At 46.6% G+C, this 14505-nt stretch overlaps 1 protein-coding gene across 1 annotated transcript in view; it reads left to right on the forward strand.

Moving 5' to 3' along the window:
• The window catches only part of SORL1 (sortilin related receptor 1), a 161899-nt gene that overhangs the window by 23266 nt on the left and 124128 nt on the right, over positions 1-14505 (forward strand). The window contains exons 3-6 of the mRNA XM_082273653.1: positions 3786-3911; positions 7037-7198; positions 8813-8880; positions 9482-9662. Of these exons, the coding sequence (XP_082129779.1) occupies positions 3786-3911; positions 7037-7198; positions 8813-8880; positions 9482-9662 (537 nt within the window). The remainder of the gene's footprint in view (positions 1-3785; positions 3912-7036; positions 7199-8812; positions 8881-9481; positions 9663-14505) is intronic.

The raw sequence follows: 14505 nt of genomic DNA on the forward strand, positions 1-14505 counted from the left end.
AAGAAGTCAACGAAAGTGTGGTGTACAAAAATTCAAGATGGATAAGATTTTCACAAGAGAGCTGCTATTCAGAGATACTTTCATGGCAACGATCGATCTGAAAGATGCATATTCCAATCAGAGGATCTCCAAACCCTTTCTCATGTTTGCAATGAAAGGATCAGGTCAGACCATCTTTTTCCAGTTCAGTGCCCTCCTGTTCGGGTTGGCATTGGCTCCCAGGATCTTCACGAAGGTCCTGGCAGAAGCTTTACGGGGGCTGAGGATCTCCGGTATCCAGATAATACCCTACCTGGATGATCTGCTGGTTTTTGCAGAGTCATCCACAGAGCCGGAGAAAAACCTAATCTACACGATAAACCATCTGCAATCACTGGGGTGAACTCAGAAAAGTCACATTTGCAACCATCGCAGAAAGTTGTCTTCCTAGGTTACATACTAGACTCTATACATACAAAATGCCACACTAAAATTGATATAGAAATGTTAAACGTGTGTTATACCACTGGAAGGTGGAAGTAACATTAGACTCTTCTAAGACTTCTTTTGCACATATTGTTTTGCACTTTGTACTTTTGTCATTTCATACACCTGGTTACAAGGTATTCATTACGATTTAAATATCTGGTAATATTTAATCTATAATAAAGTGTGGAAGAAATTCTACTTTTGGCTGAAGGACAATGACAGGATTTCTGGACTGATTATTCCGGCAGTATTGAATTTTCTGCAAAATGGATCGGACCTAGGGCTAGCCCCTAATACTTTGAAAGTACAGGTGGCAGCATTGTCCAATTTTCTAGTTATCAAATTGGCGGAACATATTGGAATAAGAAGATTCATCAAGGACGTCTCAAGGAGTAGAGCGCAGCGGTCCAATAGGTTTCCCCTGTGATGGGATTTGTCTACGGTCCTTCAGTTCAGAGCTTCTCAAAACAGCCTTTTGAGCCGTTAGAGGAAAGTACGTTGAGAGTCTTCACCTACAAAACAGTGCTCTTAGTGGCGCTGGTCACAGCCAGAAGAGTCACTGAACTAGAAGCAATGTCCATAGCAGAGCCATACTGCTCCATTCTGCCTAATAGAGTAATTCTATCGCTGGACCCAGGCTTTCTCCCCCAAGTGAGTACGGACTTTAATCGATGACAGGAAATCATTATCCTTAATCGTTTTGTGGACAAGCTAGCAACCCTAAGAAAAAGGATTTCCATAAAATTGATGTAAGGCGGTATTACATTGTTACATCGAGCGCACCAAAGAATAGAGGAAATGCTCGAGACGCAAAGGTTCAGCTGCTTCTAAAACTACCATCACTAGATAGATGAAGGCTGTTATCATTGAGGCTTATGCATCTGCCAGGCTCCAAGCCCCCAAAATCTTGGAATTCACTCCACCAGGGCCCTGGCTATGTCCTGGCTGAAAGGGCAGGAGCTACCCCATTCCAAATCTGCAAAGCAGCCACCTGGTAGAGTTTCCAGACATTTGTCAAGCATTACGTCTGGATCTCTTATCTGATAGCGACCAGCCTTTTGGGATTAATGTGCTTCAGGCTGTGGTCCCTCCCTAGCATGTATGGTTTCTGTTATGTCGCCCTCATTAAGCTATCCTGGAAGATGACTGAGGAAAAACGAAGTTATTACCTGTTAACTTGATTTTCAGGAATCTTCCAGGGCGGCGCTGCTTCCACCTATTATTCATGTTGTAGTATGGGTGGTAGATGTGAAATTAGCTGTGCCTTCTGTTATTTATTACTGAGGGTCTCTGGTTCTCACCTGTATTTAAAAGGTGCGTTTCCTGTGCTAGGTGGGAGGAGCCTATCTCTTATTAGGCCGTCCTAGAAGATTCTTGGAAATCAAGTTAACAGGTAATAACTTGTTTTTTTTTCTTGGATATTTTTTTTTTTTTTTGTTTTAATTTTTTTATACTGGAATAGAAGGTTTGTACACTTTATGTACACTGTAAAAAATGTGGCGCTAATCTCCAAACTGCTTGCACAGAATGTCCATAATAATAATGGAGGGAAAGAACAGTTTCTAGGTGATCAATATCAATAAAGGTGAAGATCCTTTAGCCAATAGAGGTGACGATCCTTTAGCCAAGAGAGCCACCACCATACACCAGTTCACACTGTCTCTTACCGGAATTCTATGACCCTCATTACAAGGGTCATATACAGCATGTCACTCCTAGGCAAATAAGGTCCTCCTCTCCTCTCCCATGTATTGGCAACCGATCACCACTTCATCATATTCAGGCTCAGAAAACCTAAAACAGAATCCTCCTCATAGTGCAACCTGTTTCTAAAGTTTATTTGGCCCAAGAAGATTAAAAACACTTACAAGATCCCAAGAAAGATCGTCAGCCTATGACGAAACGCGTCGGTTGGAGCTTACGGCTACGCACGCCACACGTGGAGGAGAAACGGCGGCCATCTTGTCGGTGGGATGCGGCAGTAGCAGACTGTCGAGAGAGGGAACATACAACGCTTTATCTTTCTTGGGATCTTGTGTTTTTAATCTTCTTGGGCCAAATAAACTTTAGAAACAGGTTGCACTATGAGGAGTATTCTGTTTTATGTTTTCTGAGCCTGAATATGATGAAGTGGTGCTTACAAGGCTTTCTACCGGGGTGGGTGGAAGTGATTGGGCATCTGCACAGCCGCCTGATCATTTCTACCGGAGAGCCAACTTGTCAGATTGTGTAAAGCCCGCCACTGCTGCTGATGCAGAACATCAAAGGCAGGGAAAGGGTTAAAGTTATTGTTTAGTCACCTTTTTATGCCATCTCCCGAGTTGTGCTCCTACATTGCCACCCAGTCACATTGTACCATGGTGGAGACTACAACCAACTGTGCCAAAACACATCGCGGAGACATGGTCCTCTGTTGTAACCATGGGGAAGACAGTTCAACGCAATGATGTGCAGCTAACTCTGGAGCGAGTGCATGTAAACAGGAAGTGGCTGAAAGAGGTTGGAGGGGATCAGCAGCACTGAAATGATGAAAGGGATGAGAAAAGGATCTATAATACATTTTATACAGGCTGCCATTGCTGACCTGGCTGTTTTTGGCATCAGTGCTTTCTGGAACAAATGAGGACTCCTGATCTGTACAGTTGTTTCAGGTCAGTAACTTAAAGTATTGCAGCCAGAGAATTGGCTTTACAGCCATGCCATTGGAATTATGTGGCGACCAGCAAGAGAAGTTCTCTTGTAATTCCCTCAGGTTAGGTTTTTCTTTTTCCTCCCAATCCCATAATGCCTGCCTCATCGTTGATGCAGAAGACCCTAGCCAAGCTATGCCAGGTGGTTGTTCTGGTGTCAGTGGGCGCTGCAGTGGTGTATGTCAGGAAATGAGTGCGGTCAGCATCAAATTTTAGCGTGATTGGGCCTGTGCACAGAAGCTGCCAAAGCCAAGCCAGAAAGCACTGCAGAGAAGAGCAGCAGACTATGGCATAAGGTTACTGGTTGCAGTTTACTGGGGAAGGTTTGTTAGCCTCTCAAAATGTTTCGATGGTTTGACACCTGCACCGAAGAGCTCTGCTCGGCCTCGGGACCTGCAACCGGCAGCACAAAAAAAAAAAGCATTTCACGCCCCCCTGTGTGATGTGGTCCCTAACTAATCTGAGAGCTCCCATCTCGAGATAAATATGATAGATAACAGATATGCCTGCAGGTGGCACGTTCCTCCATGAACGTCCTCTGTGAGTGTTATCCAACACTTGATTGCATAAAGCAGCAGGAAATATGAATATAAGCTTAATAAATCTTTGTATTGCCTTCTTTTTTAGGTCTATATCTCCTACGACTATGGGAAAAGCTTCAAGAGAATATCAGAGAAGTTTCGCTACGCAAATGGAAATGGCGATGTTGCCACCATGGAGCAGTTCTTCCACAGCCCGGCAGACAACAAGAGGGTGAGCAGTACTGTCTATGTGGTTCACAACTATCTATTTTTATAGCCTTAACTAACAGTTCTGTAATCGCTGCAAGCGGAGGTGACAGGCATTTTCTGGGAACAGAGAAATGTGATAATTAGATGTGTTAAAGTGAACCTGTCACCTTGAATGAGTTATCCATGTAGCACAGGTCATTGTTTTTTTTTTTTTGGGCTGCCTGCTGGAGCTCTCAAACCATCTCTAAAATTACGTATCTCTCTAAAATGATGTACAAGGGGCGTCAGGGCTCTGAATTGTAACTCTGTGAATCTTAAAGCTGAGTTCCACCGTTATTGTGTTTATTAAAAGTCAACCGCTACAAAAAGTGTAGCTGTTGGCTTTTAATAAACCCACACCCACCTGTCCCACGATCCAGTGATGCGGCCGGCGGGAGCATCTGTTCTCTCCCTCTCCTCTCTCTCCCTGGCATTACTAGTGTGGGCACCCAGCTGTGACAGCTTGTGGCTTCACAGCCGGGTGTGCACATTCGCGAGTCGCACTGCGCTACCTGAGTAAAGGACAACCTTCTTTGATCTGTGATGTGTCCCAGAAGGTTGCAGGGAGGGAGGGGAAGAGGAGAACTTCCACTCGAGCAGCCTAGGCGGCCTGAGTGGGAATGGTGGTACCTGTCAAATCTAGGTACCCCCCCCCCCTAAAAATGACATGCCAAATGTGGCATGTCAGGAGGCTTTACAGCAGAAGTTCCACTTTTGGGTGGAACTCCGCTTAATTAGGGTTGTAGCCGAACTTGTTTTCACAGTGAAATATTGGGCAAGAATAACTAAAATAAAGCTAATTTTTAAGCTAGAATCCTCTTTCTAGCTGTGCCATGACTTTCTTTATAAAACAAAACAAAAAATGCAATTGCCATATAATGGCTTCAAGAACAAGTCCATAATTTTTATTAGATTATAGGATTTATATAGCGCCAACAGGTTTCTCATTGCAAAATAAAAGATGATGATATAATCATAAAATAGAATTCAAGACAAAAGCATTAGAGGGTCCTGCTCTCGGTCCTAGCAATTTATAGAGTGCATCAACGCCAGGACAAGGTCATTCAGTGCCCAGGGCAAACCCCTCACCCCCATATACCCCCTCAGCATCAATCCTCACTCCCCACTCACACTTCTTCATCATAAATCCCCCCCCCCTCCAAACCCCTCTTTCACAAATTCTCTTACTCCCCTCCATCTCAGCACAGATCTCCCCCCTACCAGTACAAATCCTTCCCCATCTCCCCCTCTCAGCATAAATCCCCCCCCTCTCAGCACAAATCCTCCCCCCCCCCCTCAGCACAAATCCTCCCCCCCAAGCATAAATCTCCTCTCTCAGCAAAAATCCTCCCTTTCCCCTCTCCCAGTACAACCCCCCTCCCCCTTAGCTCTTTCTCGTCTTCTGTAAGAGCAGCCTGCTATTCTGTGACTTGTAGTGCCCTAGACTACAGGGGACTGAAGAATGGCAACCCACTATGTTGGAACTTATAGTTCCCTCTGTGGGGGTGAGGATTCCTCCGTCTCCCCACAGTCTAGGGCACTACAAGTCCTAGCATAGGAGGCTGCCATATCTCAGTTCCCCACAGGGGGCACTGCAGAGAAGGCTGCCACCAGTTCTCCAAACCTAGCATGAGGAGACCGCAGCCTTCCACCCCCCTACACTCGCTCCCTGGCTGTCCTACACCGCTCCCCTCCCCACTTGCCCCTTAGAATAGTGTCCTGGCAGCCCATGTGCACCGCACACCCTACACACATGGATGATATGCCGCAGTATGTAGCTCATTTCCAGCACAAATCCAGGATTTTTTAAAAGCTACCCTTGCAGTGGGGCCCCTCCTTATTTCTCTTGTCGGCAGGTTCTGATGCTCCAGTTTGTGAGAGGGCCCTCACTGTCCTTTTTGTACAATACAGGACTATCAGTCCTGCAGTTTACATGATAATGTCAGAGTGCAACCAATGGACTTAGGCAGTCCATTATCGGTTTGAATCTCAGCCGGTTCAGCAGGATTTGAACCATTAATGGGCAGGCACAATGTACCAAGTTGATCGATCAACTTGGGAACAAAAAGCCTGCTGGATTCTCTTGTGATTGACCCTAGCAGCTGCTATAGCTGCTAGCAATAATCACTGTCTTCTCCCAAGGGAGGTGGATTCCCCCCCCCCCCCCCCCACCAGGAGAAGACCATGGCCTGGCAGGAGGGATTCTCGCACACTATGTTGATTTCTTTCCTGCAACAGAAATTCTCTCCCTTCATGGCTGCCTTATGCACAGAGGGATGAGGCTTCATGTGACCAGTCACACAGTGGATAAAATAAAGTGTTCTAAACCCAGGATCCTGCATTCATTATATCTGGCCCCCCATACTACACAGAACATGGACATGCAATCATTTTAGTAAATATAAACTGCTAAATACCTTTTTCTCATCAGCAGTATAAAGCAGTCTTTTACTTTTTATCTGTGCCTGGTTAAAGCTTGTAGGAGGAGTTTTTTTTATACTGCACTGAGCTGTCCTATCAGGATACAGGACCCCTGACCCTCTGTCTGGACAGTGCTGATTGGCTAATCAACACTCCCAAGAAAAAAACAATCTTTAGCAATACACACCAAACTGAGCATGTGCAGACTGACTCCACTAACTGTCTTATCCCGACATGTTCTGGGAGCAGTGGAAGAAGTGGAGGATCTGTGCATACAGGATCAAACAGCCTTTTTATACAATGCAGAGGATTAACCCTTTAATTTCCACAGTTAATATAACCAGCATTATTTACTGCATATACAGGCTGATTTTACTGGTGTGGTTTTAGTAACACTTCAAATATTGGCCTTTTTTTAACATTGGTGACTGCAGTTACTCCTCTCTGATCCTGCCACCTCCTGAATGTCCTGCTTTTTTTGTTCTTCTAAATGCAAGAGGGATTTTGTTGTAAAAAAATGCATTGCAAGTGTGAGCTGTGCTTGCTCCTATTGAGCTCAATGGACAAGTTTGAAAGGGGGTTTCCGCCTGTCAGACTCTGCAACCTGAGTTAAAAAAGGAGCAGCTGCCAAGTAGAGCTTTAGTCATTTCTAATCAATGACCGCATGTGACCTTTCTTGTGTTTTAGTACATATTTGTTGATGCCGACGCGTCATACCTTTGGATCACAATGGACTTCTGCGTTACAATCAGGGGCTTCTCTGTACCCTTCAAACCTACAGAAATTCTCCTTCACAGCACAGACCCCAACCTGGTCCTGGGATATGACAAATCTCACCCGAACAAACAGGTAAGACCATATCGGCTCAGGTTTCCAGCTATGTATTCGGATTTCGTTTGAGAATAATTTTTCCTTTCTTGTTTTGATGTCACTGGAATTCCTGGGTGTTGGCGCACTCTTAAGCTTTCAGTTTCGCCTTTCTGTAATCATAGAGATGATTAAACTTTCTGGGTGAAACATGTCAGAGTGAGGCTTGGTCTAGGCGGACCTCTTTAGGGTCAGTAAGCCGCCTGCACACCAATGACATCCACCTTCACAAAAAAGTCTGGTTCCAGGGCAAGATCACAAACTGATATTAAAAATACAATTATATTCAAGTGTGTTTGAGTGCCTTCTCTTGCTCTCGGCCTCCTAGGCTAATAGGCCTTTCTTTGCTGCGACCTGAATCTGTTAGAGGATGGCCTATTAGCCACTAGAGATTGACCGATTATCGGCAAGGCCGATATATCGAGGGCCAATATGCACTTTCCCCGACATATTGGATTCAGCCACCAAGGTGACTGATAATGCCGAAATTTCGGGAAAGTGCTTGTACCGGAGTGATGCCTGCAGCTAGAGGCATCACCCCAGTACTGGCCTTCATAGCGGACAGTCGGCTGTCTTGTAATGACAACCGATGCGGCTGAGGAGCCGCTCGGCTGTCATTACAAGGAGCGGAAGGCTTTCTCGCCCCACTGGGACCCGGGCAACCAGCCTGCACAGCTGCCGAAGACCCGATCAAAGCCGCATTCGGCTCTGATCGGTTCTCCATGCAAAAACCCGGAAGTGATGTTATGAGTGACATCACTTCCGGGTACTGTATGGCGCTAGATTAAAAAAAATGACAGCATTCAAAACAGCAAAACTTGGCGTTTTGAATGCTTTTAAGTGCAGAGGAGGGGTTTGGGGTCTTTTAGACCCCCAGATCTCTCCACAAGAGTACCTGTCAAATGACTAGCTTGCTCCTGCGGAGAAGGCCAATACCCAATCGGGAAGACTGTATGAATGGGCGGCGACTGTCAGAGGAATTTTACGATAAGATTTTACAAAAATTCTATTTTTTTTTTTAATTGCATATGTTTTATAGCAAAAAGTAAAATATATATATTTTTTATTTTTTTTTCAAAATTGTCAGTCTTTTTTTTTTTGTACATTTTTTACATAGGAAACAACATATTTACTTGGAGATATACTTTAGGGCCATTCATAACATATGCATTGGACTGTGCTGGGCAGCCTTGGCCCAAGGTAGTCCCAATGCATAGACAAGGCATTTTGCTTGGAGTCTGTGTTCAGTTCACACCAAAGTAAGAAAAAAGTAGGACAATACATTTTTTTTTTTTGTAAACACCACATCACAGCCCTCTGCAGTGAATAAAGATGATCGAAATATCACTGTGACAAGCATTTTGATTGACTGCACCACTTCCTTTACCTCGAATAGCAGCCATTGGTGTGAACAGACCCTTAAAGTATACCTGTCAGATACAATGTAACAAGAACTGAGTATGCTGCCAAAGTGCAGCTCATTGAAGTCCCTTGTAATACCTTAATTTTCTAACTAATTTCTGTACCCTGGGGAGCCCCTGGATCACCAGTGTTCCACTATACGCAAGACATTAACCTCATTCCTTCCTTTTACAGCTGTGGAAGTCAGAGGATTTCGGTCAGACGTGGATAATGATCCAGGAACACGTGAAGTCTTTTTTCTGGTAAGTAGGGTGAGAATGCCAACATGACTATGCCTTCTTCTGAGCGCCCTGTCTAAAGCTGGATTGCAGGCAAACAGAAGAACAAACAGCCTTTTATACGTTTATTCATTAAATAAAAAAAAAAATGTTTCACAAAAAAAAATTATCAGAAAGCTCTAAATCTGTTTTCCTTTACCAGAATTGTATTGAATAGAATGCATGAAGGCACAGAGGCCCCACAAAAGAAGTGTAAACTCCATACACATGTATGCATTAGAGATCTGGATACATAGACCTTAATGCTCGCTTCACATACATGCAAATCGGTTGCGTTTTGAACAGCATCTGATTCACATAGGGTGAAGTGGACACATGTTCGGGGCAGCCACGGTCTGTTTTTGAAAAGACTCCTGTGCGATTTTAGGTCCGGTTCAGGTGCGAATTCAAGTAAAAATTTGTATCTGAACCGGTGAACAAAGCTGCACTGGACTTTTGCCATGAACATTTGGACTAATAGTCATATTGTGGTTACAAAGGGGTTAACAATTTTTTTGATGTTATAGAAACCCTTTTCTACTGTTACACTCTGGTTAGATTGATCTGTATTTTGTTTTCCAATAAGGGGCTTTGCTCCACTTGACAAACCGAACACAGTTTATGTTGAACGGCATGAGCCTCGCGGCACCTCTATTGTCCTGCGCAGCACCGACTACTTCCAGTCTCGTGACAACTCTGAGATAATAATCGAGAATGTGGATGGCTTTCAGCTCCGGGAAAATTACATGTTTGCTACAAAGACAGTGGTAAGTGTGACCGCACTGGGTGCAGAGGTTCAAAGCAGCAGTACTGTCATGTAACAGAAGGGGAGTTGCATGATCCACATATTTTTCTTCATGCCTGGTGGTTAAACAGATTGGTGCAGGAGTTAAGGTAAGGCATATATGTAATGCTGTGAAAAGGGAAGTTGGAGACCCTGTCCCCTGGCTATTGAGGGGACAAACTGATCATGCCTCCTAATAACCCATCAACCCCCCCCCCCCCCCCAAGCTATATTTTATTTTCGTTCATTAACTGACACAGCTCCTGGTTGGGTTATGCTGCTCCCTACAGCTCTAGGCAGAAAAAAAGTCTGGCTACGCCTATGGGCAGTCCCAGTGGGTATACTCCCGCTCTCTGCTATAGTCGCTCTGGGATCTCTGGTCCTGGCAATTTTTTCTTTTTAGATAGAAATATTTCTCCTGGTTTGTTTCTCTGAGATCAACAGTCAACTGCCAGTCTAGGTGACAGGCTGGATAATCTAGATTGAGTGGTCACCCCAGTCTGGCCAGCGAGCTCTGCGCTAGGTCGACTGCGACATAACCCCACCGGATGGCTTCTGGCCTGCAAGTTAAATGACTCACGAGGTCGCATACGACCGGGTCTTGCCCGAGACGCTCGTTACTCCTGGCCGACAGCCCCCCATTCCGATGGCGAGGAGTTCTGTCTGTAGCGGTGCCCGCCTGGTTCCTAGTATGGTAAGTAGCTGTCCCCCTTTCCCCCTGGAGGGTTTTGGGGTGGATGTGGACCCCTCCTTGGGACGGTCAGACACCCCAGGGTTTGGCTTCAAAGCACGGCGGCCGTTTTGCGGTGGTTTGCCATTGAAAATGGCAGCACCCATGACAGTGGAGCCCTCTGGGCAGCGATTTCAGCAGTGAGAGCCCCTCCTCATCTCTTGGTGCTGACTCCTGATCGCCGATCATTTCCTGATCGTTTCCTGATCGCCGTTCATGCAGTGCATATTCTCCTGGTGGCTGCGGTGCCTGACTTCTGCGGGATGGTGATTCTGGTGGGGGTCCTCTCCTTCTCTGCCGAGGATCGATTGGTGCTCTGTGACTGGCAACTGGGTGGTGCTGCCAGAGCGGTGGGGTTGTCCCTTAGCAGTGTTTTACACTTTTTTGTGGGGGGTCCCCCTGGTGATTAATGAAGTCTTTGGAGCGCATCTCCCCACCTGATGCCCTCTCTGGGGCTGCAAGGTCCTCCGGGTCCCATCTATCAATTAATGCACTGACTGCGGTCCTGGACTCCCTTGTGTCCCAGGTTGAGGTGGTTTTTGGGCGACGGGCTGGCATAAAAGCGCCCTCCGCCTTCCCCTGCTTCATCTGTCTCCTCAGATCTGGAGGATTCAAGCAAACTTGGTCAGGCAAGTCAAGTGCGGGCTTCTCCAGACCAGTGGCCAAGGCCTCTTCTGCAGGAAGGTGCGCCCTCACCCGTATCTGGACATCTTCGCTGTTTCCCGGACCCGTGGACTCCCCTGGTACGAGAACAAGTGGGTCCACAAGGTCATTCGGTTCGGCTACAAGATCGAGTTTCGTTCTTACCCTCCGGTAAGGTTCTTCCTCCCAACGTGCGACTGTCCCCGGTCCGCTTACAGGCTCTTTTTGGGGCAGTGCAAGACCTTTTCTTTACGGGTGATGGTCCCGGTTCTGGCTTTGGATTGTTTTCAGGGGTTTTACTCAAACCTGTTTACAGTCCCCGGGAAGGAAGGCAGGTACGTCCAATTCTGGACCTGGAAAGCGCTGAACTGCCTTGTGTGGGTGCAGAAGTTCAAAATGGAGTCCGTTCTCACGGTGGTGACTTCCCTGCATCTAGGGGATTTTCTTGCCTTCATCAACATCAAGGTAGCTTACCTTCACATTCCATTATGCGTCAGTCTCCAGGGCTTCATCCGCTTTGCAGTGGGAGAGGTGCTTTATCAGTTTGTGGCATTACCCTTTGGTCTCGCCTCTGCTCCTCGGGTCTTCACGAAAGTGTTGGACCTGGTGCTTGCATTGTTATGCCCATGGGGGATCGTGGTACTGAGCTACTTGGACGTCGTCCTTCTGCGAGCGGAGTCTCCTACTGCTCTGGTGGAAAACCTGGAAATCGCCTACGAGCTTGAGGGAGTTTGGCTGAATTCTGAATTTTCAGAAGTCTGCTCTGCTTCCGTCCACAAGCTGGACTATCTGGGTCTGACTCTGGACTCGGCCTTAGTCAGAGTGCTCCTTCCTCTGGACAAACTCCAGAAACTACAGACTGCAATTTGTCTCCTTCTGTCCAGCAGATGGTCATCCCTTCGGACTTGCATGCGGGTGCTGGGCCTGATGGTGTCTACCTTTTGAGGTGCTTATGTTTGCACAGTTCCATACAAGGTCTCTGCAAGAGAGATTTTGGCAAAATGGGACAAGAATCTGCAGTCTCTGGGTTCTCCCCTTGTATTGGACAGTGGTCACTACAGTTGCCAGCCTGTCCGGTTGGAGGCATCCTCTTCAAATATTCTGCTCAGGGGATCTGGACCCTGGAAGAGTCCAGACTACTGATCACTGTCTTGGAACTCCGAGTGATCAGACTGTGCCTGGAACATTGGACGGATCGTCTTCAGGGATGTCCAGTGCTTATTCAATCGGACAATGTCACAGCTGTGGCTTATGTCAGTCACCAGGGGGGCACAAGAAGTGTCCTGGTGGCTCTGAAGGTAGCCGGCATTCTAAGGTGCTCAAAACGATTTGTTCCAGCCCTCTCTGCCGTATACATTCCCGGGATGGAAAACTGGCTGGTGTAGTACCTCGGTCGACAGGCGTTGGACCAATGGGAGTGATCCCTTCATCCGGAGGCGTTTCATCAGTTGTCTCCGGTGGGGCACCCCCGAGGTGAATCTGTTGACTTCCTGGCTCAACAGAAAGGTGCAGAGGTTTGTGGCTTGATCACTGGATCCTCTGGCGGACGCCACAGATGCGCTGGTGGCCCCGTGGGGTCAGTATCAAGCTTCTGCCAAGACTTCTACGCGGTCATCTTAGTGGCCCCTGACTGGCCTCGCAGTGTATGGTACTCCGATCTGGTGCGGCTGGTCCCTGACGTTCCTTGGAAGCTTTTTCTCAGGGAGGATCTGCTGTCTTCCGTCCATCTTTACTGTCGGGAGTCGTTGCTGTTGAAAGCTAGTAAACTTCTAGGAAGATCTACCATAGTACGTGGAAGACGTACATAGCGTGGTGTGAATCTCTTGGGGTTCATCCTCGCTCTTGTTCAGTGGCTCGGATCTTGACCTTCCTTCAACATCAACAGGGGGTTGAGCAGAAATTTGCCTTGAGTACGATCAAGGGTCAGGTGTCAACCTTAGCGGTCTTATTTCAACGGCCTTTGGCCACATACTCCCTGGTGCGTACTTTTGTTTAGGGAGTTCGGCACTTGACACATCCAGTGCGGTCTCTGTTGCCTTGGGACCGCAATTTGGTGCTCTCAGTCCTCTCAGTCCTCCAGAAGCCTCTTTTTGAGAATCTTTAGGATTCCCCTGCGTACGCTGTCCCAGAAGGTGGCCTTTTTAGTGGCTTTCCCCTCTGCGCGCAGGGTGTCAGAATTAGTGGCATTATCCTGTCGTTCAGTTCCCTGTGTCCCAGGCATACACATCCAAAGGAAATTGCTTTGCATGCCTTGGATGTGGACCAGGCAATTAGGGTGTACCTGGCAGCTACGTAGTCTTTTTTTTTTTTAGGAAGTCAGACTCACTGTGCTATCGGAAGGACCTCAAAGGATTGTTAGTTTCCTCTGCGACCGTTTCCATATGGATCAGACAGATGGTGGTTCAGGTTTATTCCATTCAGGGTCAGGATCCTCCTTTCCCTGTCAAGGCGCCTTCTACTCGGGCGCTCCGTTCTTCCTGGGTTTTCCGTCCTCAGGCATCAGTGACGCAGGTTTGCAAGGCGGCCTCCTGGTCATCGGTGTACACTTTCACAAAGTCCTATAAAGTGGATGTGTTGGCATCTGCAGATGCTTCCTTTGGCCGCAAGGTTTTTGCAGGCCGCTGTATAGAGGATCTGGTCCTATTTGAGGGTGTATTTTTTTCAGGTAAGCTCCAGTTGTTTTTGTTTGAGCTCCTGTTTACCTGGTTGGCTACAGTTAGCCTTGGGAATTTATTTTTCGCTGTTCCCACCCCTCATGTTTAACATTGCTTTGGGATGTCCCAATGATTAAGAAGATCAGGAGCTGTGTCCGTCAATGAACAAGAGAGAAAATGGAATTTTTGACTTAACGTAAAATCCGTTTCTCTGATGTTCATTGACAGACACAGCTCCCACCCCTCCTGTGGAGTTGTAATTCTTCTGACACTGCTTCTAACAAAAAGGAGTACATATAGCAGAGAGAGGGAATATACCCCTTGGGACTTGCCATAGACGTAGCCAGACTTTTTTTCTGCCTAGTATCCTACTCCTGTAGGGGGCAGTATAACAGTATAACCCAATTATTAAGAAGATAAGGAGCTGTGTCCATCAATGAACATCAGAGAAATTGATTTTTTGGGAAGTCAAAAATCTAATTTTCCCTATCCCCACTCCCTCACGCTTCACCTCCCCACTGCAGGCGTCCCCCTGGGTAAGTGTCAAAATCCACTGGTGTCGGAGCTTACCTGAACGTATGATGGCACTGTACGCATGGGACTGCTTTTGAGTCTGAATAGTCAAATTGTTTAAAAATCCTTTTGTGACTATTTTTTTTTTTTATTTAAAGTAAGACCTAAGTAGACAAACACAGTCCTAAAACTTGACAACTCAGGTGCAGGTGAGCAAATATTCCAGTATACATACAGGCACATTAAATAAAGCACGTCTTTGCAGGTAAATACAAACCAAAATATAC

The sequence above is a fragment of the Pelophylax lessonae genome, assembly GCF_965119305.1.
Source record: "Pelophylax lessonae genome assembly, chromosome: 12".
NCBI lineage: Eukaryota > Metazoa > Chordata > Amphibia > Anura > Ranidae > Pelophylax > Pelophylax lessonae.